The 21764-nt window shown below is 44.5% G+C and overlaps 1 protein-coding gene across 13 annotated transcripts in view; it reads left to right on the top strand.

Moving 5' to 3' along the window:
* LOC147020852 (BTB/POZ domain-containing protein KCTD3-like) overlaps positions 1-21764 on the top strand; it is a 97156-nt gene that overhangs the window by 62501 nt on the left and 12891 nt on the right. For all 13 annotated transcript variants that reach the window (XM_085896551.1, XM_085896543.1, XM_085896547.1 and 10 more), the window contains 7 exons: positions 10898-11013; positions 11155-11242; positions 11456-11572; positions 11808-11978; positions 17151-17306; positions 17501-17597; positions 17769-17953. In XM_085896551.1, coding sequence (XP_085752677.1) covers positions 10898-11013; positions 11155-11242; positions 11456-11572; positions 11808-11978; positions 17151-17306; positions 17501-17597; positions 17769-17953 — 930 coding nt within the window. The remainder of the gene's footprint in view (positions 1-10897; positions 11014-11154; positions 11243-11455; positions 11573-11807; positions 11979-17150; positions 17307-17500; positions 17598-17768; positions 17954-21764) is intronic.

Raw genomic sequence — 21764 nt, 5'->3', positions numbered from 1 at the left:
TATTTTATTGTTATGTTTTTTGTTTGACTTAGGCTCACTTGGCTGCACCTGGATTGGTTTGAGGGTAGAGGAGTATCATCTGAAATGTGAATCCTATCCTGGTTCCTCCTGATGACTTCATCTTTACTTTTTACTTGTTCAGGTTCCTTCTGATTACTCTAATGCAGGACTGTACCTATTTGATCTTCCATTTGATTTGAATTTAATTTTTTTTAATCCCATTCTGAATTCAATTGAATAATAATAAAAAATGTCATAGGTCAGAGTCAGGTGTCCAATCAAAGCATGATTGCATCAAAGTGGGATGTCTTGGTACCCAGTCATCACTGGCAGCAGTTATAAAGTGACAGTTCTAGTTATGTCTCTTATAATTATGTAACACACCAGTACACAAACGCCACACAAAACAAGTCATGGCGAGGGTCTACAATCTCTGATTGCTCTTTTTTCTTTGTTCATTTTGGAAATGGCAGTTCCAAATGTAGTGCAATGCAATGCCTCACGTCCTCGGGTTTAACGTCCCTCTGATTGATGCCTTGCCCTGCATGCCAAATGCCAGGGTGGTAGTTTATAATGTGGTTTGGGATTCCAATCATGGCTGGGTAGCTCAAAGCCGAATGTGCAATCCTTTGAGAGTTTAAACTATCCTGGCAGGCAATAAAATAACAAATGCAAAGCGACTGATTATTTGAAATAATACTTTACTTTTACTGTGTTGAAGCCATGTGACGTCATCATGTCAGCTTCGTCCTGCTTCACACAGGAGCTTTACACTTGTGTGACACTGGGATCAAAGAGTACCTAAGACTTGCAACTTTATATTGTGACTACATCTAAAGAATGAAACATTTTATTGTGACGACGTCTAAACAATAAAACATTTTATTGTGACGACGTCGAAAGTCCGGCGAAAACCTTCTGTCCGGCGAAAACTGAAATTACTCTTTTTGTTAGTGTGCAGCATACAAAAGGACATTCTGTTTTTTTTTAATTGAAGATTTAAAATAAACTTCTTTAAAGTGTACGTGGACATAACTGGTAAAATAAGAACTAAAAAATCTCTCGAATTTTCCTTCTCATATTTATTTATTTCACACAGTACATGTCCATACACATAAGAAATACAGTTTGTTGATCAATCCTGTACTTGTGCACAATCAATCCTGTACTTTGCCACATTGCTGATACCGCACGTGAAAAGGATGAATGCCTAAACTCGGTGTTTGCATCAAAATCTTGTGTCCGAAACCCATCACTTTCTGTACCCAGTTGCACCCAACTGTCCCTGGACTCTGTGTCCTTTTCTCCTGAGAAGGTGAAGAGTTTGCTGTCAAACCTCGACTCAGATTCTGCAACCGGACCAGACGGTATCAGCCCACGTGTCCTAAAAACCTGCTCTGCTGCTCTTACTCACCCTCTCTCTGTTCTATTCACCCTCTCATTTGCTCAAGGTCATCTGCCATCTTCTTGGAAATCAACAAACATTACTGCCCTGCATAAAAAAGGTGCAAAAACAGATCCCTTCAACTACAGACCAATCAGCCTTCTCCCAATCATCAGCAAGGTTATGGAATCCATCATCGCTTCAGACATCAAATCCTTCCTCTTTTCCAATGACTTGATTTCCGATCATCAATTTGGTTTCAGACAAGGTCACTCTACCCTGGATATGTTGTTTCTGCTCTCCCAACAATGAATGGAGGTCCTCAATGCCGGACATGAAATCAGAGCCATGTCCCTAGACATATCACATGCTTTTGACATGGTGTGGCACCCTGCCCTGCTCACCAAACTCTCTTCCTATGGTATCCAAGGCAATCTCCACTCATGGCTAGCAGACTTCCTCTCCTGTCACAGTCAACGTGTGGCCCTAAATGGAGTTCCCTCATCCCCTCTTCCTGTCCAGGCTGGAGTTCCTCAAGGTAGAGTTCTGGGCTCTGTTCTTTTTCTGGTTTTCATCAATGATCTCTCCGGATATCCGACTGTCCGGATATTTCCGCAGCGCGCTCAAGGTCCGCCAACAACCCCCTTCTGGTAAAACTACCAAAATTACGAATCAATGTTCACCTTCACTCTTTCATTCCTCTTTTTTTACTGCCTTTGTAACAAACTCCCACACACTGTTCAATCCCATTCTTCCCTCCATGTCTTCAAAACATCTGTTCACCACCACCTCTTATCTTCCCCTCATCCAAACCCTCGATCTTTTCTACCGCTGTTAATCCACCCCAAACCCACCTCCTTCAAATTCCCTGCTTTCCTTCCTGAAAGTCCCCGCAATGTCCATCTTGTATACCTCATGTTCCCCACCCCATCCCTCTCCCTTCCACAGATCTAATGTCTCTGATCCCCAATGTTTTGTCCTTCCCTTTCCTGCCCCTCTTGTCTCATGCCCCCCTGTTGTGCATTGTGTGTTCGCTCTCATACGAGCCTCGACAAGGTATACAAAAAAAAGCCTTGAAAACTCGTGAAAACCAAAAGTTTTTAGATCCTCGTGAAGGATCTCTAAGTCTTACTCACGTTGTTGTTCTTGTGGACTTTTTTGTTTCACAGCCTACAGTTTTCATCGAAACTTCCTGAAACTTGGCGTATACATGTAAAAAATACCCTGCGCAGCCAGTAACCATCTCCGATTTTGAAAATTCCTCCTAGAAAAAAGTTATGACGTCAAAATATCTTCGCTAATGAAAATCGCCTAAAAAATTATCTCCGAAACTAGGCAAGCTTTTTGAATTCTGTTTGCGGGAATCGAACAGGGCATTAGCAGAGATGAATTACCGCACATATGATTCATCACTATGAGGTCATATCAATTTTTATGACATCATTCCTATTTTTTGACTTTTTGTTTCACAACCCAGAGTTTTCATCGGATCTTCGTGAAACTTGCCATGTATATGCAGAAAGCCCACGCGCAGGCAGTAACCATCTCCGATTTTGGAAATTCTTCCTAGAAAACAGTTGACGTCATAATATCACCGCTAATGGAAATTGCCGACACCATTATCTCCGAAACTCGGCAAGCTGCTTGAATTTTGTTTGCGGGAATCAAGCCGGGCATTAGCACAGATAATTTATCGCAAACCTGATACATCACAATGACGTCATAGTCGTTTTTATGACGTCCTCATTAAGAGGACGAGGATCTTAGCTCATTTGAGCTTGTTTTTATTTATTTATTAAAGACCATGATTTTCTTTCCTCTGTATTATGCAAACGTACTTTCTTTGAGCGGTGTATAATCGACTGCTGCTGCGATCACTGACATGCATTAGTTCATTTTCTTTGTTTGAGTTGTAATCAAAATATACCTTTGTTTCTTAAAAAGGTAACCATGGTAAAAAGGTAACTTAATGATAACTCCCCCTCCCCACATTGATAACGGCTATTGGAATACATTTTTGTGTATAAATGCCAATGTTCGTCCTATTTCCTCACCTTTTGCTGAAACTGAAACTTGAACCATCTTGATGACTTCAAAAAATGAAATCAGAAGGTGAATTTGAGTGAAGATATAGCCGTGAGGGAGTCTGAATGGACTTTATATTACAGGCCTTCATTTACTTAAAATGCATTTTTGTCTAAAAACGCAAATTTTCTTCTTGTTTTTTTTACATCCAAAACTTGCACCATCTTAGTGACTACAAAAATAGAAATCAGATCTCAGAGTTAAGATGAAGCCCTGAGAGTGTAAGAAAGTGCGAGCCTTACAAAAGAGGCTCCACGGAGCGAACAAAATGGCGGTGATGCGATTTTGAAGCCCCCCCCCCCCGAGTGTGGGAATCCCTGCCCTGAACTGAGAACCCCCTCCCCAAATGGACGGACGGACAGGCTAACGCAGTTTATACATAGGATAACACCCATTTTCCGAGTCGTTCACCGTATTTATGTTTTGGAAATTATAGAACCAATTTTGTTTTTCCACCCGTCACACGATGTGTGTGTGCGTGTGCGTGTGTGTGTGTGTGTGTGTGTGTGTGTGTGTGTGTGTGTGTGTGTGTGTGTGTGTGTGTGTGTGTGTGTGTGTGTGTGTGTGTGTGTGTGTGTGTGTGTGTGTGTGTGTGTGTGTGTGTGTGTTTCATAAAGCATAACATATTCTCTCTGCTAACTCCCCTACCCCCACCCCTCTTTCTCTCTTTGTCCCATCCTCACTCCAACCCCTCCCAATACATTACAGCACCCTCGTCCCACACCTCTCTCCATATTCCTCCCTCCCTCCCCCCCTCCTCATATCTCTCTCTGTATCTAGACAGTAGTTATCTCTGGATGTGTCCGGACAGTGGTTATGTCCAGATGGACCCTCACGCTGCCTCCCCCCCCCCCCCCGACTCGCGGCTGCCTTTCCCCCATACTCGCGGCTGCCTTTCCTCCCTACTCGCGGCTGCCTTTACCCCCTACTGGCGGCTGCCTTTGCCCCCTACTGGCGGCTGCCTTTGCCCCCTACTGGCAGCTGCCTTTGCCCCTACTGGCGGCTGCCTTTCCCCCTACTGGCGGCTGCCTTTCCCCCCTACTGGCGGCTGCCTTTCCCCCTACTGGCGGCTGCCTTTCCCCCTACTGGCGGCTGCCTTTCCCCCTACTGGCGGCTGCCTTTCCCCCCAACTGGCGGCTGCCTTTCCCCCAACTGGCGGCTGCCTTTCCCCCCAAATGGCAGCTGCCTTTGCCCCTACTCGCGGCTGCCTTTTCCCCTACTCGCGGCTGCCTTTTCCCCTACTCGCGGCTGCCTTTTCCCCTACTCGCGGCTGCCTTTCCCCTACTCGCGGCTGCCTTTTCCCCTACTCGCGGCTGCCTTTTCCCCTACTCGCGGCTGCCTTTTCCCCTACTCGCGGCTGCCTTTTCCCCTACTCGCGGCTGCCTTTTCCCCACTCGCGGCCGTCTTTCCCCACTCGCGGCTGTCTTTTCCCCACCGCGGCCGTCTTTCCCCACTCGAGGCTGCCTTTTCCCCACCGCGGCCGTCTTTTCCCCACTCGCGGCTGCCCTTTTCCCCACTCGCGGCTGCCTTTTCCCCACTCGCGGCCGTCTTTTCCCCACTCGCGGCCGTCTTTTCCCCACTCGCGGCCGTCTTTTCCCCACTCGCGGCTGCCTTTTCCCCACTCGCGGCCGTCTTTTCCCCACCGCGGCCGTCTTTCCCCCACCGCGGCCGTCTTCCCCCACTCGCGGCTGCCTTTCCCCCACCGCGGCCGTCCCCCCCACCGCGGCCGTCTTCCCCCACCGCGGCCGCCTTCCCCCACCGCGGCCGTCCTTCCCCTCCCCCACCGCGGCTGCCTCTTCCCCACCGCGGCAGCCTCCCCCCACCGCGGCAGCCTTTCCCCACTCGCGGCCGTCTTCCCCCACCGCGGCCGTCTCTTCCCCCACCGCGGCCGTCTTCCCCCCACCGCGGCCGTCCCCCCCCACCGCGGCTGCCTTTCCCCCCACTCGCGGCCGTCTTCCCCACCGCGGCCGCCTTTCCCCACCGCGGCCGTCTTTCCCCCACCGCGGCCGTCTTCCCCACCGCGGCCGTCTTCCCCACCGCGGCCCTCCCCCCACCGCGGCCGTCTTCCCCCTACCGCGGCTGCCTTTCCCCCCACTCGCGGCTGCCTTTCCCCCACTCGCGGCCGTCCTTTCCCCCCCACTCGCGGCTGCCTCTTCCCCACTCGCGGCTGCCTCTTCCCCCCTACTCGCGGCTGCCTTTCCCCACTCGCGGCTGCCTTTCCCCCTACTCGCGGCTGCCTTTCCCCCCTACTCGCGGCTGCCTTTCCCCCTACTCGCGGCTGCCTTTCCCCCTACTCGCGGCTGCCTTTCCCCACTCGCGGCTGCCTTTTCCCCCTACTCGCGGCTGCCTTTTCCCCTACTCGCGGCTGCCTTTTCCCCTACTCGCGGCTGCCTTTTCCCCTACTCGCGGCTGCCTTTTCCCCTACTCGCGGCTGCCTTTTCCCCTACTCGCGGCTGCCTTTTCCCCTACTCGCGGCTGCCTTTTCCCCTACTCGCGGCTGCCTTTTCCCCTACTCGCGGCTGCCTTTTCCCCTACTCGCGGCTGCCTTTTCCCCCTACTCGTGGCTGCCTTCCCCCCCCCTCACGCTGCCTCCCCCCGCCCACGCTCTGCTGCCTTCCCCATTTTTACTGTGTGAGACATGATCTAAGGTGATGCTCACCATAACAGCTGGGAGGTGCGATTGATGTTGAAACTACAAATGTGGTCATTATCGGTTCAGTATTTATCGGTATTCTGTCCTGATGAGGGCGAATTTGCCCGAAATCCGGCTCGATGGTTCCGTTTAATGTTTAACTGATGTTACCCATGTAATCTTTGTCTGTTTGACAGTGTCACCGAGCTGAGGCCTCCGGATTGGACGTGACGCTTTCTTGTAGGGCTTTATGTTTATTGGATATCAGGTTTGTGATGTCTGTAGGACTGTCTGTACCTGTTTGTGGTGAGGATGTTGAGGTCGTGGAGAGATTCACTTGCCTTGGCAGTGATATTCATCTCTCTGCTGACTGTGAGTCAGAGGTCAATAGGCGTCTGGGTCAGGCCTGGGGAGTCATGGATTCACTGGATCATAGGGTGTGGCGCTGCCGGTACTTGTGCGGCAGGACGAAAGTCCGAGTTAAGGTCCTTGGTGCTTCCAGTCTTGCTCCATAGATGTAAGACTTGGACTCTGACCAGGGATGTGAGACAGAGACTTAATTCCTTTGGTACCAGGTCTCTTTGGAGAATCCTTGGCTGTCGATGGTTGGACTTTGTGTCCAACGAGCGGTTCCTGAGAGAGACTCAAATGAGATTTGTTACCTGCATAGTCCATGAGCGTCAGCTGCGTCTGTACAGACATGTGGCTCGTTTTCCTGACGCTGATCCTGCTCACCAGATTCTCTCAGCGAGGGAGTCTCGTAAGTGGAGGAGGCCAATGGGCCGACCACGTGCCTCGTGGTTGCAGCAGGTTGATCGGCATCTCAAGGAGATGGGGATGGGCCAGGCATCTGCCTGGGGGATGGCCAGACGGAGGCCCCTGGAGTACCGGCAAAAGTGGACACAGCAACGTGCTACTCTGGTGCATGCTCCCATACCTGACCTGACCTGATATCAGGGGATTGCTCGTTACACTCCACATATTTCGATTTACTCGCCGATCGCTCCACGTGCCTTCTGGTTGAATGGTTTGCATTAGTGGGAACAATCATCTGGGTGGCAGACGGATGGTTGTTCTTTGCGGATTATGCGGTTTTAGCATGTGAGACGTAATCTGCGGTGATGCTCACCATAACTGCCACGAGGTGAGATTGATGTGTTTGTGTATGTGTGTATATTGTTACGGATTCGCGCCCGCCGGCGTGCTGACGGCCACGTAACTCGAATCGCGGCACGTCGCCCACCGGACGGACAATCCAGTCGTGACCCTCTCGGACTAACGCCGGGAACCAGTCACGGGTGGACCTTTCGGTCTCACCGCGATCGAGCCAATCAGCCCCCGCGTGGGATAGGGTTGCTCGCCAAATTCGACCTACCAAAGTACCCACATGGAGGGTAGACCGGGCGGTCGCACCTCGCCGCAGGTCGACTTCGGACACGGGCCACTTAAGCGACCCGTTCCGTACTATCGGGATAACCGAGCGGTGTTATTCGTCGACCTCGACGGTTTGATTAATTATCGGGCGTATTCAGCCCACTACCAACCCTTTACGTGAAGCAAGATGAGGATTCAATGAAAGAAATGACGAAGCGAAGCGGGAAACAGTTCAACACAAAGCACATTTATTCGCGCTGAACGGAAAGCACACATATTCAATTCCACCAAAAGCACATCGAAAAGAAAAACACAATGCAATTTACACAAAAAGCAAATGCGACAATGCAGATCTAATACCGATTACGCGAGCACACGGCAACACTTATACAATTTTACTTCACAGACGGCGCCGACAACACATACCCAAAACCAAGGAAAAGAACACCCTCAAAGATGAGGCGGGCCTGAGGCCGAGACCGGGTCGGGCCTACCCGTCTGGTGATGAGACGCGGAGCGGCGATGGTGCCTCAACTCCGCGGGCCTCGCGGGCAGTGTCTGGTAGGGGGTGGGAAAGGGGCCCCCTTGGTCGCACTATCTCAGCGCGGGGGGAAACAGGAGGGTGTTGCTGATGCTCGGGGTATAGAGGATTCCTACTCTGCCTCGAGTCCCGCGACGAGCGTCTCCACCTCGGCCAGGTCGCGCTGTTGGCCTCCCTGGGGTGCAGCTCCCTGCACGACGCGAGCACCCCCTCGTCTGCCCTCGCCGCCTCTCCACAGCTCCGTCCCCTCCGCTCCGACTCCAACGCACACGACGACGACCAGCTCCTTCTTGCTCCTTCTTCCCAACTCCACCGCCCGCGAAGTCTTAACTCTCTGTTTGTTTGACTGACGAACGCGGTCGCTTATATCAGCCCCGTGGCTTCGCTCTCTCATCTTTGACCCCCTCCCTTCGACCTTTCACCTCGCTCCCCATTGGCCCTAGAAAAAGTGGGCGTGAATGCTTTTTGATCCATAAATTTGCATATATCGATCGCCCTCCAACGCCCTGGGGGCGGGGCCAAATCGCCCCTTGCTCACCGATTGGATGGAACAAAAGTGGGCGTGTGTCGTTTTTGATCCGTTTTTGAAGTGGAAAATCCGTGGTTTTGTACACACTGTTCGGCGCGCGCCCTGCACGAGTCCAACACCGGTACCCACAAGCGGTGCAAGAACGGTGGCGATGCGACGGTTGCGAGGTGTGACGTGAAGCGGCGCCGCGGTGGGTGGTTGATGTTGTGGTTGTAACAATGGCGGTTGGTCCAAAATAAAGATAGCAAAAGAAAAACGGCTATCCTGAAGAGTCGCAGCACGCATAAATGACATGTATTCCCACTAGACAACGGGTTTGGGCCTAACTACACATGTACTTCCCGAGATACCTCACCTAAGGGACCTGAATGGTGGTTTGCGAATTTGGGAACCACAACAATATATTATGAATGAAAACAGACTTGTTGGGTTTAAAGGGTTAATTTGACAATGAATTATAATTGTAAGTTTGGAATGGACATATTGTAAACCCCACTTTAGGTCTTCCAAGACGATGTTTTGCAGGGCCTTGTCTCTCCCCCATTAAATGGGCTTTATTTCTCATTTATTTATTTGATTAATAAGACTTTCCGTTCTACTCACCAACCTTACAACAAATGGTCCGAGTAACATGGTTCATTTTAGAATCTGGCCAATCGACGATGTAATCTAGCCAGGAAACAAATGGCCGCACCTGATGACGTCCGACGTGGGAGGTTTTTGTTTGAACCGAGATTCTGATGAGAAAGTTGAATTGAGATCCAAGACCAACACTGGTGTGGTCTTTGTTGAGTGAGCTGAGAATCAGCAGAGTGCATGAATGGTGTCCCCCACCATCCATAACTCCTTGGCAGAGCGTCACCAGGATTATTTGACCTCACTCTCCCCCCCCCACCCCCATGATCGAAAGAGGAAGCAGTTCCAGGAACATGGGGATACCAACGCAGTTTGCCTGGGCTGACCGGAGACCCTCCCCGTGGAACGTCGTGCGTCGGGGAATTACATCCTGCTTCTCCCATCCAATTTATGCGGGGGCACTCCGCTCAGTTCAATCAGTTCTGAACCAAGTCTCCACTCTTTTATCCTCCCCATATCTTCCAACCCTCTTTCCCCCTCTGAGTACCCCACCCCTTCTTGAGAGAGCTGTTGTCAATAAGGTCCAGTCAAGTAGATTAACCGGACAATTTTTATCGTTATAAACATGATTTTCTTTCCTCAATGGTTGTGCAGAAATTCACCAAACTTGGCAGTTATGATGACCACGTGTCAAGAAGGTGCAAAGGCTGTTATTTTGGCCCCGCTCCCTGAAGAGGGGTCAAAAGGTCAAATACCAAAAAAATGCAGTTACGGGCACATTTATAAACATTTTTAATTAAACTTTGTATGCAACCATCATTGGGGGATGTATGGAATATATAACGATTTTTGGGGGGATTTGACCCCTGGATCACGCTCCAGGGTCATGGGGGTCAAAACGAGGAAAACAAAATTTCGCTCAAAATTCGATATTGGGTCATTCCTGGTTCAACTTTTTGCCGTCTTTCGAATTTGGTTGAGGTGGAAAGCGTGGGGATTTGCAATGGCGCGCCATCGACTTCGCTCTCGTCATGTTATTCCAGTTGGTTCCTGGGTATGATCATTCTGTGAGCGAGTAAATTGCCAGTGGGCAATTAAGGGGGCTACTTTCTTACCAATTGTACAAAAGTCCACCGATGTCTACACCAATCTCAGCATGTGCAAGCAAATTGAAGATCTTCACGTTTTCCTGAGCCACCATTGATGCTTTGTAATGTCATTTAATTCCTCCGCTTGGCGTCCTGGCAGTTTCTGTCTCAAGCGGTCCTGTGTTGCCAGTTCGGGACTGCGTGCGTGCATGTGTGTGCGTTCGTGATGACTAAAACTAAAAGCCATGGCGAATGGATGCCAAACGGCATAGACAACTACCATTATTGGCAGCGTGACCCAGTAACGAATTTCTACATGCTTTTAACTGCCAAAAAAAAAATCTGGGATTCATATGTGGGCTGGGCCACAGCAAGACGTATAAGTACATGTACAGCACTGTTTTGAGAGGGTTGGATGCACAAGGTACCAATTAATTTGCAAGGTGATAATCCTGCCATGATGTCACTCGCCTCCTTTACCCTCGCTCGCTGGGTCGATGCCCTCGATATCCAGCGACCCGGCTTGTGTTTCCACCGTTTATCACCTCGTTGCATTCTCAAGTCTCATTCATGACTTCAACTTTGTCTTGCACTTCTTTGATCCCTTCAACTTTGTCTTGCACTTCTTTGATCCTCCTCCTTTCCTCTTCATTATTTTTTACATCCCCACTCTCACTTGTTTCTGCAGGTGTCTTTGGTCTTGGTGTTTCTGTTGACTCCTTGTTTTTTATTGGAAATCAACTTGTGGCAACGAGTCACACAGGCAAAGTTGGAGTGTGGAATGCTGTGACTCAGCATTGGCAGGTATAGCCTTTTCCCTTTTGAATTCCTAGCTTGCTTTCAAAATTAAACCAATGTCTTCATTTGTTCTTATTTTTATGGGATATTGATATTTTTTTATTATTTATTTATTTTCACTCCAACCACCATCTTCCACGTTTGCAGGTACAAGATGTGGTGCCGATTACAAGCTATGATACTGCCGGATCATTTTTGCTCCTTGGGTGCAACAATGGTTCCATATACTATATCGGTAGGTGATTGATCTTGATACCATTTCAGCAACTTCCCCATTTTGCTAGCTTCTGCCTTTTTACAAGTTTCCTTAATTCTCTTTCTTCTCCCAACTCACTTTTTGTCTCTTCCACTCATTTTCAATCCGTGATTTTTCTGTAAATGTCAAAGATAGAAGAAGGACATCATTTCTACAGAGAACCAGATTCTGACTCCATCTCTTATTGCTTAGATATGCAGAAGTTTCCACTAAGGATGAAGGACAACGACCTGCTTGTGACGGAGCTCTACCATGATCCCTCGAATGATGCGATTACAGCTTTGAGTGTTTACCTGACACCAAAAACGAGTATGTTGAATTAATTACCTACCCGCTGGTTTGATTCAGGAGTGATGCTTTTTGCATTTTGTGATACACTGTGAAATCACTTGTGTCAATTCCAGAAAAGTTCTTCAGTTTACTTATGCTTTCAGATATTCGGTGCAGCATTTTGTAGAAAATTTAAATGTGATTTGGGTAAATAAAAGAAAAGATGTTCATCGATGATAATGTTCTGTTCACACAAATCTACATGTCTGGACAGGTGTTAGCGGAAATTGGATTGAAATTGCATATGGAACAAGCTCCGGAGCAGTGCGTGTGATTGTACAGCACCCAGAGACCGTGGGATCGGGCCCACAGCTCTTCCAGACATTTACCGTACACCGGAGTCCCGTGATCAAGACCATGCTCTCTGAAAAGCACCTTGTATCAGGTGCATCCCATTCTACAATTTCTCATTATTATTCAACTCCCATTGCTGGAAAAGTAAAAATGGGGATGAGCAACATTGCCTTAAAGGAAACTAGTATTTTCATTAATATGCCCAAAATGCATTTGGTGCAAAGAAGTTATGTAAATTCTTAACAGTTTATGGCATAGCGATGGGGTCACGACTGGGGCTGCAAGCTGCAGGAATGCTCATAGGTGTCTGTTCACACGTCTCGTGCCGCCTGTTCCTCATCGAATGATAAGTCGTCACCTTGGTGCTTTACAAGCAGGGTGCCATGCTTGTGTGCCATGTGCCATGCTTGTGAGGGACTTTAAGCTGGGTGTCTTGTCTAGCATTAACTGATGAATATTTAAGATCCCACAATGTCTTATGCAAGAGTTGGTCAGTGTGCTGGAACCCTGACCAAATTCCAAATCCCTGCTCAGGCCAAATTTAAAATGATGAATCACCCAATGTGTTCTCTGCCTGGAGACTACTTTGGCAGCACTGATGCTCTGCAAAGATTCTAGGGGTGGAGTTTGATTGGATTATGCATGGTTCCTCGAGATAAGTATGTCACCTCAGAGAGAGCAGTGCCATAAGTACTAAGCATTGCTAATTGGAACTGTCGAATAATTCTCAATTCCTTCTGTACATTGAGTCATTTATTAAAACAAAACATATGCAAACAAACATGAACATATCGATATGGAGAATTCAGAGGAGTTTCAATAAGCAATACAGTCTTCTTCTGATTCTCCAGTACATGGAGACTTTGAATTCTTACATAGTATTCAGTCTGTTCATCCTCCAGACATCCTGGTGCCACGGCTGATGTTTTGGGTTTCAGGGGGAAAATCACTCACAGTTTTGTGGCAGCAGCCATCTGGAGGTCAGCTTAATTTCGAAGGGCTAAGGAATATCTATGATCTCAAGGTTGATAGGAGTTCTCGACATTACTTACACACACATTCCATTTAAGCCAGGCTTCTGTTTTCAGCCAGACTTTCAGACACCAGTATATAATTATTTATATATAGGAGGAGGAGGAGGAGGAGGAGATTGGGACCATACTCTGTGCAGAGCGTTGGACTTGCTTAAGCCGTCTCCCTGGCTATTGGGCACAATCCTGGGCGGGTCGCCACTCCGACACGGGATACCAGCATGCTGGCACTCATTTTGCCAACCTCGGAAGGATGACAGGCAGAGTCAAACCCACCTGGTATTACTTCAACACCAGGCATTACTATATATTACTCAAACTCTCATCTTGTATGTATGTATGTTCCCGTAATACAGCCAAAACGGTACACGATAGCGCAAATTTTTTGGCCCAACTTACTCGCCATTCTCCTGCGGTGTGCATTCTCCTGCAGTATCACGTTTCATTCAAATCAGGCAACAAAAAAATTTATTGAAAAATCAATTCCCGATTCAGTCAAGTACTCTTCGGTAGAATTTGATCAATGTAAACAACCTCAGCGGTATAGTTCACTGGAGCTATCTTTTTTTCTTTCTTGAAATGATTTAATAAACAAGCTCAAATGAGCTAAGATCCTCGTCCTCTTAATGATGACGTCATAAAAACGAATATGACGTCATTGTGATGTATCAGGTTTGCAATAAATTTAATTATCTGTGCTAATGCCCGGCTTGATTCCTGCAAACAAAATTCAAACAGTTTGCCTAGTTTCGGAGATAATGGTATAGGCGATTTCCATTAGCGGCGGTATTATGACGTCAACTTTTTTTCTCGGGAAAATTTCCAAAATCGGAGATGGTTACTGCCTGCGCGTGGGCTTTCTGCATATACATGGCAAGTTTCACGAAGATCCGATGAAAACTCTGGGTTGTGAAACAAAAAATGTCAAAAAGTAGGAATGACATCATAAAAGTTGATATGACGTCATAGTGATGTATCATATGTGCGGTAATTCATCTCTGCTAATCCCCTGTTCGATTCCCGCAAACAATTCAAAAAGCTTGCCTAGTTTCGGAGATAATTTTTTTTGGCGATTTCCATTAGCGGAGATATTTTGATGTCATAACTTTTTTTTCTGGGAGGAATTTTCAAAATCGGAGATGGTTACTGTCTGCGCAGAGTATTTTTACATATACAGTCATGCGCCACTTAACGACGGGGTTACGTTCTGAGAAACGCGTCATTAACCGACCGACGTCGTCGTTGTGCGAACATCATTTTTTTTTTTTTTCGTTTTCGAACATCGTACTTGCACAAACCAAGACACCTCGGCTATATAGTGTAGCCTATTGCTCCTCGGATACAAACCTGTACAGCATGTTACTATACTGAATACTGTCGGCAATTGTAACACGCATCCAAGAGAGACGGAAGACACGTTAGTTTTACCTTTGTGCTGTTCATGACGGCCATCGGTGTTGTTAGCAGCAGCTTACAATCTCCTCTCGCATCGGTTATAGAAAGGTGAATAAATAGCGTTTGGATTTTATAAATACGTAATCATTGCATCGATGTTATAATTTATAAATGAAGAAACGAGCACCTGTCAATTGTGATATATATTTTCAGAACAGTGCGATTGTTTTAACAACATAAAAAGTTTCACCAAAAATAAATTTGTGTTTTAATTTCTACTGTAACAATGATTTATTCACAGAATTCTTCAATTCAAAGGCAATTTACTTGCTCAAAGTTAAACGTGGAAACATTGGTTCAGTTTGAAAGCCGATTTCCATTATAATTTTGCTGGCAGATCCGTCGTATATGTGATCACCATCGTAAATGCGATTATGGGACCACCGTCGTATATGCGATCCGTCGTTGCCCGAAACGTCGTTATGCGGCGCATGACTGTATATGCCAAGTTTCAGGAAGTTTCAATGAAAACTGTAGGCTGTGAAACAAAAAAGTCCACAAGAAGAAGATGAAGAACAGCAATGTGAGTAAGACTTGGAGATCCTCCACGAGGATCTAAAAATCATTTCAAGAAAAAAAAAAAGATAGCTCCAGCAAACTATACCGCTGAAGTTGTTTGCATTAATCAAATAATCCCGAAGAGTACTTGACTAAATCGGGAATTGACTTTTAAATAATTTTTTTTCCGTTGCCCGATTTGAACGAAATTTGATGTTGCGCGTCAATGTGAAAAAAAAACAAACAGAGTGAAGAAAGTCGAATAAATTATTGTGCGTAATCTTCTAAACACAATTTTATTTATTAATGAACACGGAAGTATTAGATCAAAATGGCGATGCTTATTTTATGCTTAAAAATAAATCGTTCTTTCTCTATACTAAATGTTTGAGATTTTTAGATCCTCGTGGAGGATCTCTAAGTCTTACTCACGTTGTTGTTTTTGTGGACTTTTTTGTTTCACAGCCTACAGTTTTCATCGAAACTTCCTGAAACTTGGCGTATATATGTAAAAATACCCTGCACAGACAGTAACCATCTCCAATTTTGAAAATTCCTTCAGGAAAAAAAGTGATGACGTCAAAATATCTCCGCTAATGGAAATCGCCTAAAAAATTATCTCCGAAACGAAGCAAGCTTTTTGAATTCTGTTTGCGGGAATCGAACAGGGCATTAGCAGAGATGAATTACCGCACATATGATGCATCACAATGACATAATATCATTTTTTTATGACGTCATTCCTATTTTTTGACATTTTTTGTTTCACAACCCAGAGTTTTCATCGGATCTTCATGAATCTTGCCATGTATATGCAGAAAGCCCACGCGTAGGCAGTAACCATCTCTGATTTTGGAAATTCTTCCGAGAAAAAAAGTTGACGTAATAATATCACCGCTAATGGAAATCGCTGACACCATTATCTCCGAAACTCGGCAAGCTGCTTGAATTTTGTTTGCGGGAATCAAGCCGGGCATTAGCACAGATAATTTATCGCAAACCTGATACATCACAATGACGTCATATTTGTTTTATGACGTCATCATTAAGAGGACGAGGATCTTAGCTCATTTGAACTTGTTTTTTAAACCAAGCCTCTGCTCCCTCCCCTGAGGTAAAAAAGTGTGTATGTGTGTATATATATGTATATATATATATATATATATATATATATATATATATATATATATATATATATATATATATATATATATATATATATATGTAAAAATAAACCCTACATCAACACTATTTTTAAAATATTAATTATTTCATTAATTTGCATTTTCTTCCTTGGATCTTGTGTTGATAAATTAGTGTGGTGTTGATGTGGCACAGGCATGATGGGCTGAATGGCCTCCACCTGTGTCTGACTTCCTTGTATTTCATGTGGTGCCCTTGGTTGCTACATCTATATATTACTAAAACTCTCATCTTGTATGTATGTATGTTTCTGAAATAGAGCCAAAACGGTACATGATAGCGCAAAAATTTTCGGCCCACATTACTCGCCATTCTCCTGTGGTGTGCAGTCACAAGTTTTGTTCAAATCTGGCAAAGAAAAAAATTATTTAAAAAATCAATTCTTGATTCAGTCAAGTACTCTTCGGGAGAATTTGATCAATGTAAACAACCTCAGTGGTATAGTTAGTTCGCTGGGACTATCTTTTTTTTTTTTTTCTTGAAATGATTTTTTTTTCATCAACCGCTGTCACAACGGGAACCCAACGGGTTTACGGGTCGTCTAGTGGATTCTATTTTATCATGCCAGCAACCAATACAGGCTTTTACAATTTCAGGTATACAGTGCCTATACTGTAGAAAGTCTACACGCACTTTTCACAATTTTCACCTGTTGTTGCCTTTTAGCCTGGAATTAATTTGCATTAAATCAGACTTTTTCCACCTTTATTTACACACCCTAACCCACAACTTCCAAGTGAAAAACAAATTCGACAAATTTCAGAAAATTTATTAAAAACAAAAAACTGGATGTACTCCACTCTGTGTGTAAGTTTGCGTGTGAAAGTTGCTGTTGTTGACTGCTACCTGCGCTCGTGGGTGGGTTTCAGAAGATGGAACGGAGACCTACCAGGTCTTGTGTGTGTGTGTGTGTGTGTGTGTGTGTGTGTGTGTGTGTGTGTGTGTGTGTGTGTGTGTGTGTGTGTGTGTGTTCGTTCATGTTTTCTTATGATTGTTCTTTTCTTTTTTTCTGCCCACCAATGTCACCATGATCTCCCACCTGCATGGGTTGCACGATCGATGTATGGGACATTTAGTTTGCGCTGACAACAACCACGTCCGTACTTGGACAGTGACTCGTTTTCGTGGCATGATCTCCACCCAGCCAGGATCGACTCCACTTGCCTCATTTAAGATTCTTGCATTGGAAGAGGGTGGTAGTACGGGAAGCTATTCTGCTGGCAATGACATTGGTGAGCAAGTAACTACTTAATTGCTCATTTTCTTATTGTGACGTTCGATGATTCGGAATATATCATGAATGTGTGGTCATGGAATTGCACCAATACTGGAAAAGATGGTCTTAAGAATGCTGATTTTTTTTCAATGTCAAATACTGGCACACACACTCACACGTAATGTGAATAACACATCTTGCACTGTGTAGGCCCATTTGGTGAACGTGATGACCAGCAGGTGTTCATTCAAAAGGTGGTTCCTGTTACCGAGCAGCTCTTAGTGCGTCTCTCCTCCACAGGCCGTCGGTAAGCAAAGTCAAACCTATCAACATCTTTTCTTATTCTGTTAAAAGCCTTGTGTGTTGAAGTATTCTTGATGAATGACAACACTCATTCATCCTTCGAATATACATTGTTATAAATACGGCTTTTTATACAACCCCTCCATCTCCAAAACCTCACTCCTTACTGTTGCAGCATTTGTGAAATCCGCTCGGTGGATGGGACAACCATCTGCAGCTTCACAGTGCACGAGTGTGAGGGCTCAAGTCGCATGGGCTCACGGCCACGTCGCTGCCTCTTTACAGGCCACGCAAATGGTTCGGTGCAGATGTGGGACCTCACCACAGCCATGGAACATGCGGGTCGTACTGAAGAAACAGGTGAGCCATACTTTTGGTCCAGATGTGCAGCTTGGCATCGATTCCTTTTTTAGTAAAAGAGAATGGTACTGCAGATTAAGCCTAATGAGACTGTCACATCCCAAAAACAAGAAAAAGAGCAATCAGAGATTGCAGATCCTCACCAGGACTTGTTTTGTGTGGTGTTTGGGTACTGGTGTGTTACGTAATTAATAATAGTCATAACTAGAACTGCCACTTTATAACTGATGGCAGTGATGACCGGGTACTGAGACTTCCTGCTTTGATGCAACCCTGCTTTGTTCAGACACTTGACCCTGACTCATGATGTTTATTATTATTCAATTTAATTCAGATAAGGATTAAAATTAATTCAATTCATAACAAGTGAAGACCAAATACTGTCTGTACAGTATTGCATTGGAGTCATCAGAAGGAACCCGAACAAGCTAAAAGCAAAGATGATGTAATCAAGAGGAACCTGGATAGGATTTGGGTTTCTGCTGCCTCTCCTCTTCCCTCAAACCCACCCAGGTGCAGCTAAGTGAGCCTTATTAAAAAAAACAAAATAATTAAATAACTCTGGCTGCCAGACCATGCGTCTGATCAGGTTGAAATTTAAAACCTGTATTCCCCATCACTATTGGATCAGAATTGTAAAGTTTCATGTCGATTGATGAAGCGGTTCAAAATAAATATATATATATATATATATATATATATATATATATATATATATATATATATTTTTTTAGATTTTCGTTCATTCCAATATGGCTGCCAGACCATGTGACATCAATTATTTGTGAACATCGTGATATCCTCAAGGCTTTGGGAACAGTTGTGTGACGTCTCCCCTCGATTTGTCCAGCTGTTTTAGTTACAACGAACTGGAGAAGAGAATTTTAAAAGGTTTATTCTTCAAAAAAAATCATTGCTGCCAAACCATGTGACCTATTATGTCAGAGGTGAAAAACTTTTTGTTCCTCATGGATAGGCAATCATACCTGTAAAGTGATTTTTTTTTTTTTTTTTTTTTTTTTTTTTTTTTTTTGCCTTGATCTGTTTAGCCGTTTCAGAGAAGGAGATTTTTAGATCCTCGTGGAGGATCTCTAAGTCTTACTCACGTTGTTGTTCTTGTGGACTTTTTTTGTTTCTCAGCCTACAGTTTTCATCGAAACTTCCTGAAACTTGGCGTATACATGTAGAAATACCCTGCGCAAACAGTAACGATCTCTGATTTAGAAAATTCCTCCTATAAAAAAAGTTATGACGTCAAAATATCTCCGCTAATGGAAATCGCCTAAAAAATTATCTCCGAAACTAGGCAAGCTTTTTGAATTCTGTTTGCGGGAATCGAACAGGGCATAAGCAGAGATGAATTACCGCACATATGATGCATCACTATGAGGTCATATCAATTTTTATGACGTCATTGCTATGTTTTGACATTTTTATCTTGCCAAAACAAAGTTTTTGCAAGATAGGTTAGTCAACTGGTAGGTTATTTTATTTTATTTTACTTTGTTGTCTGTAATCACGTATCGATCACTCTGCAGAGCACAGTTATCATTGGAAATTTTTTGTAACTTCGCATGTCAGAGGCCTATAGAGGTCCCTTTCAGCGCATAAAATTTTCAAGGTCAAGGTCAAAGGTCAAGGTCACTTTGTCGCAAATCATTGGAGTCGACGAAACCCTTATTTTTTGAGTAATTTTGATCGGATCATCTTCAAACTTCATGGGAATATAGTTCATGGTCTGGTGCTCAGCTGATTAATTTTTGGTGGCGATCGGCCTTGACCTTCATGGTTAGTGCTGGAGGTCGAAAGTTTTTGACCCCAAGGTCAAATTTTGAAATCTTAGATACCATATCGAGTAATACCTCGTATGAAAGCGCTTGATAAGTGCTTTCCAGATCTGTCAAAAGTTTGACGCTATGACGTCATTTGATGAAGTCATGACGAAAAAACGGATTTTTCATGAAAATTTTATTTCTTCAGTTCTCATCAAAATCTCTTGATATTATGCACAACGGTCCTGGAGAGATACCATTAACCGTACGAAAATATAAAGGTCAAGGTCACAAAAAGATCAAGCATCAATGTCGACGAAACCCTTATTTTTTGAGTAACTTTGATCGAATAAATAAGTCGCTCATGTTCACATTTTGGCAAGATACTGGTCACCCTGGGGGTGACATTGTTTTTTTTGTTTTTTTTTGCTTTTGTTTTGTTTGTGTCACAGCCTACAGTTTTCATTGAAACTTCCTGAAACTTGGCGTATATATGTAAAAATTCCCTGCGCAGACAGTAACCCTCTCCGATTTAGAAAATTCCTCCGAGAAGAAAAGTTATGACGTCAAAATATCTCCGCTAATGGAAATCGCCTAAAAAATTATCTCCGAAACTAGGCAAACTTTTTGAATTATTTTTGCGGGAATCGAACAGGACATGAGCAGAGATGAATTACCGCACATATGATGCATCACTATGACGTCTTATCAATTTTTATGACGTCATTCCTATTTTTTGACATTTTTTGTTTTTTGTTTCGTTTGTTTCACAGCCTACAGTTTTCATCGAAACTTCCTGAAACTTGGCATATATATGTAAAAATACCCTGCGCAGACAGTAACCCTCTCTGATTTAGAAAATTCCTCCTAGAAAAAGTTATGACGTCAAAATATCTCCGCTAATGGAAATCGCCTAAAAAATTATCTCCGAAACGAGGCAAGCGTTTTGAATTCTGTTTGCAGGAATCAAACAGGGCATTAGCAGAGATGAATTACCGCACATATGATGCATCACTATGACGTCGTATCAATTTTTATGACTTCATTCCTATTTTTTGACATTTTTTTATCTTGCCAAAACGAAGATTTTGCAAGATATGTTAGTCAGCTTGTATGTTTTTTTTTTGTCTGCAATCACGTATCGATCACTCTGCAGAGCACAGTTATCATTGGAAATTTTTGTAACTTCGCATATCAGAGGCCTATAGAGGTCCCTTTCAGCACATAAAATTTTCAAGGTCAAGGTGAAAGGTCAAAGTTCAAGGTCACTTTGTCGCAAATCAGGGGAGTCGACGAAACCCTTATTTTTTGAGTAATTTTTATCAGATCGTCTTCAAACTTCATGGGAATATAGTTCATGGTCTGGTGCTCAGCTGATTAATTTTTGGTGGTGATCGGCCTTGACCTTCATGGTTAGCACTGGAGGTCGAAAGTTTTTGACCCCAAGGTCAAATTTTGAAATCTTCGGTACCATATCGTGTAATACCTCAAATTGAGCACCTCGATGAGTGCTTTCTAGATATGTCAAGCTTGAGATATTATGACGTCATTTGGTGACGTTATAAGGCAAACGCATCTTTTTCATGGTTACTCTGTAGAACGATTCTCATCGGAATCTCTCGTAGGCAGATATTCCTCAAGGAGTCGCTCCTGGTGGATAGCAGCTCTGTTCACCTCAGTGTGACCTTAAAGAAGTCACACGTGGTCACCTTTTGGAAAGATACGGGTCTTATTTTTATGTTTAGTCTGTTTCACAGCCTACAGTTTTCATCGAAACTTCCTGAAACTTGGCATGTATATGTAGAAATACCCGCGCAGACAGTAACCATCTCCCATTTTGAAAATTCCTCCTAAAAAAAGTTATGACGTCAAAATATCTCAGCTAATGGAAATCGCCTAAAAAATTATCTCCGAAACTAGGCAAGCTTTTTGAATTCTGTTTTTGGGAATCGAGCAGGACATTAGCAGAGATTAATGATAAATCACTATGATACATATGATACATCACTGTGACCCTGACTGCACATATGATACATCAC

This window comes from Eptatretus burgeri, chromosome 9 (genome assembly GCF_056783735.1).
Source record: "Eptatretus burgeri isolate ZD-2024b chromosome 9, Ebu_testis_v1, whole genome shotgun sequence".
NCBI classification, from domain to species: domain Eukaryota; kingdom Metazoa; phylum Chordata; class Myxini; order Myxiniformes; family Myxinidae; genus Eptatretus; species Eptatretus burgeri.
This window is presented reverse-complemented; position numbering and strand designations above follow the sequence as displayed.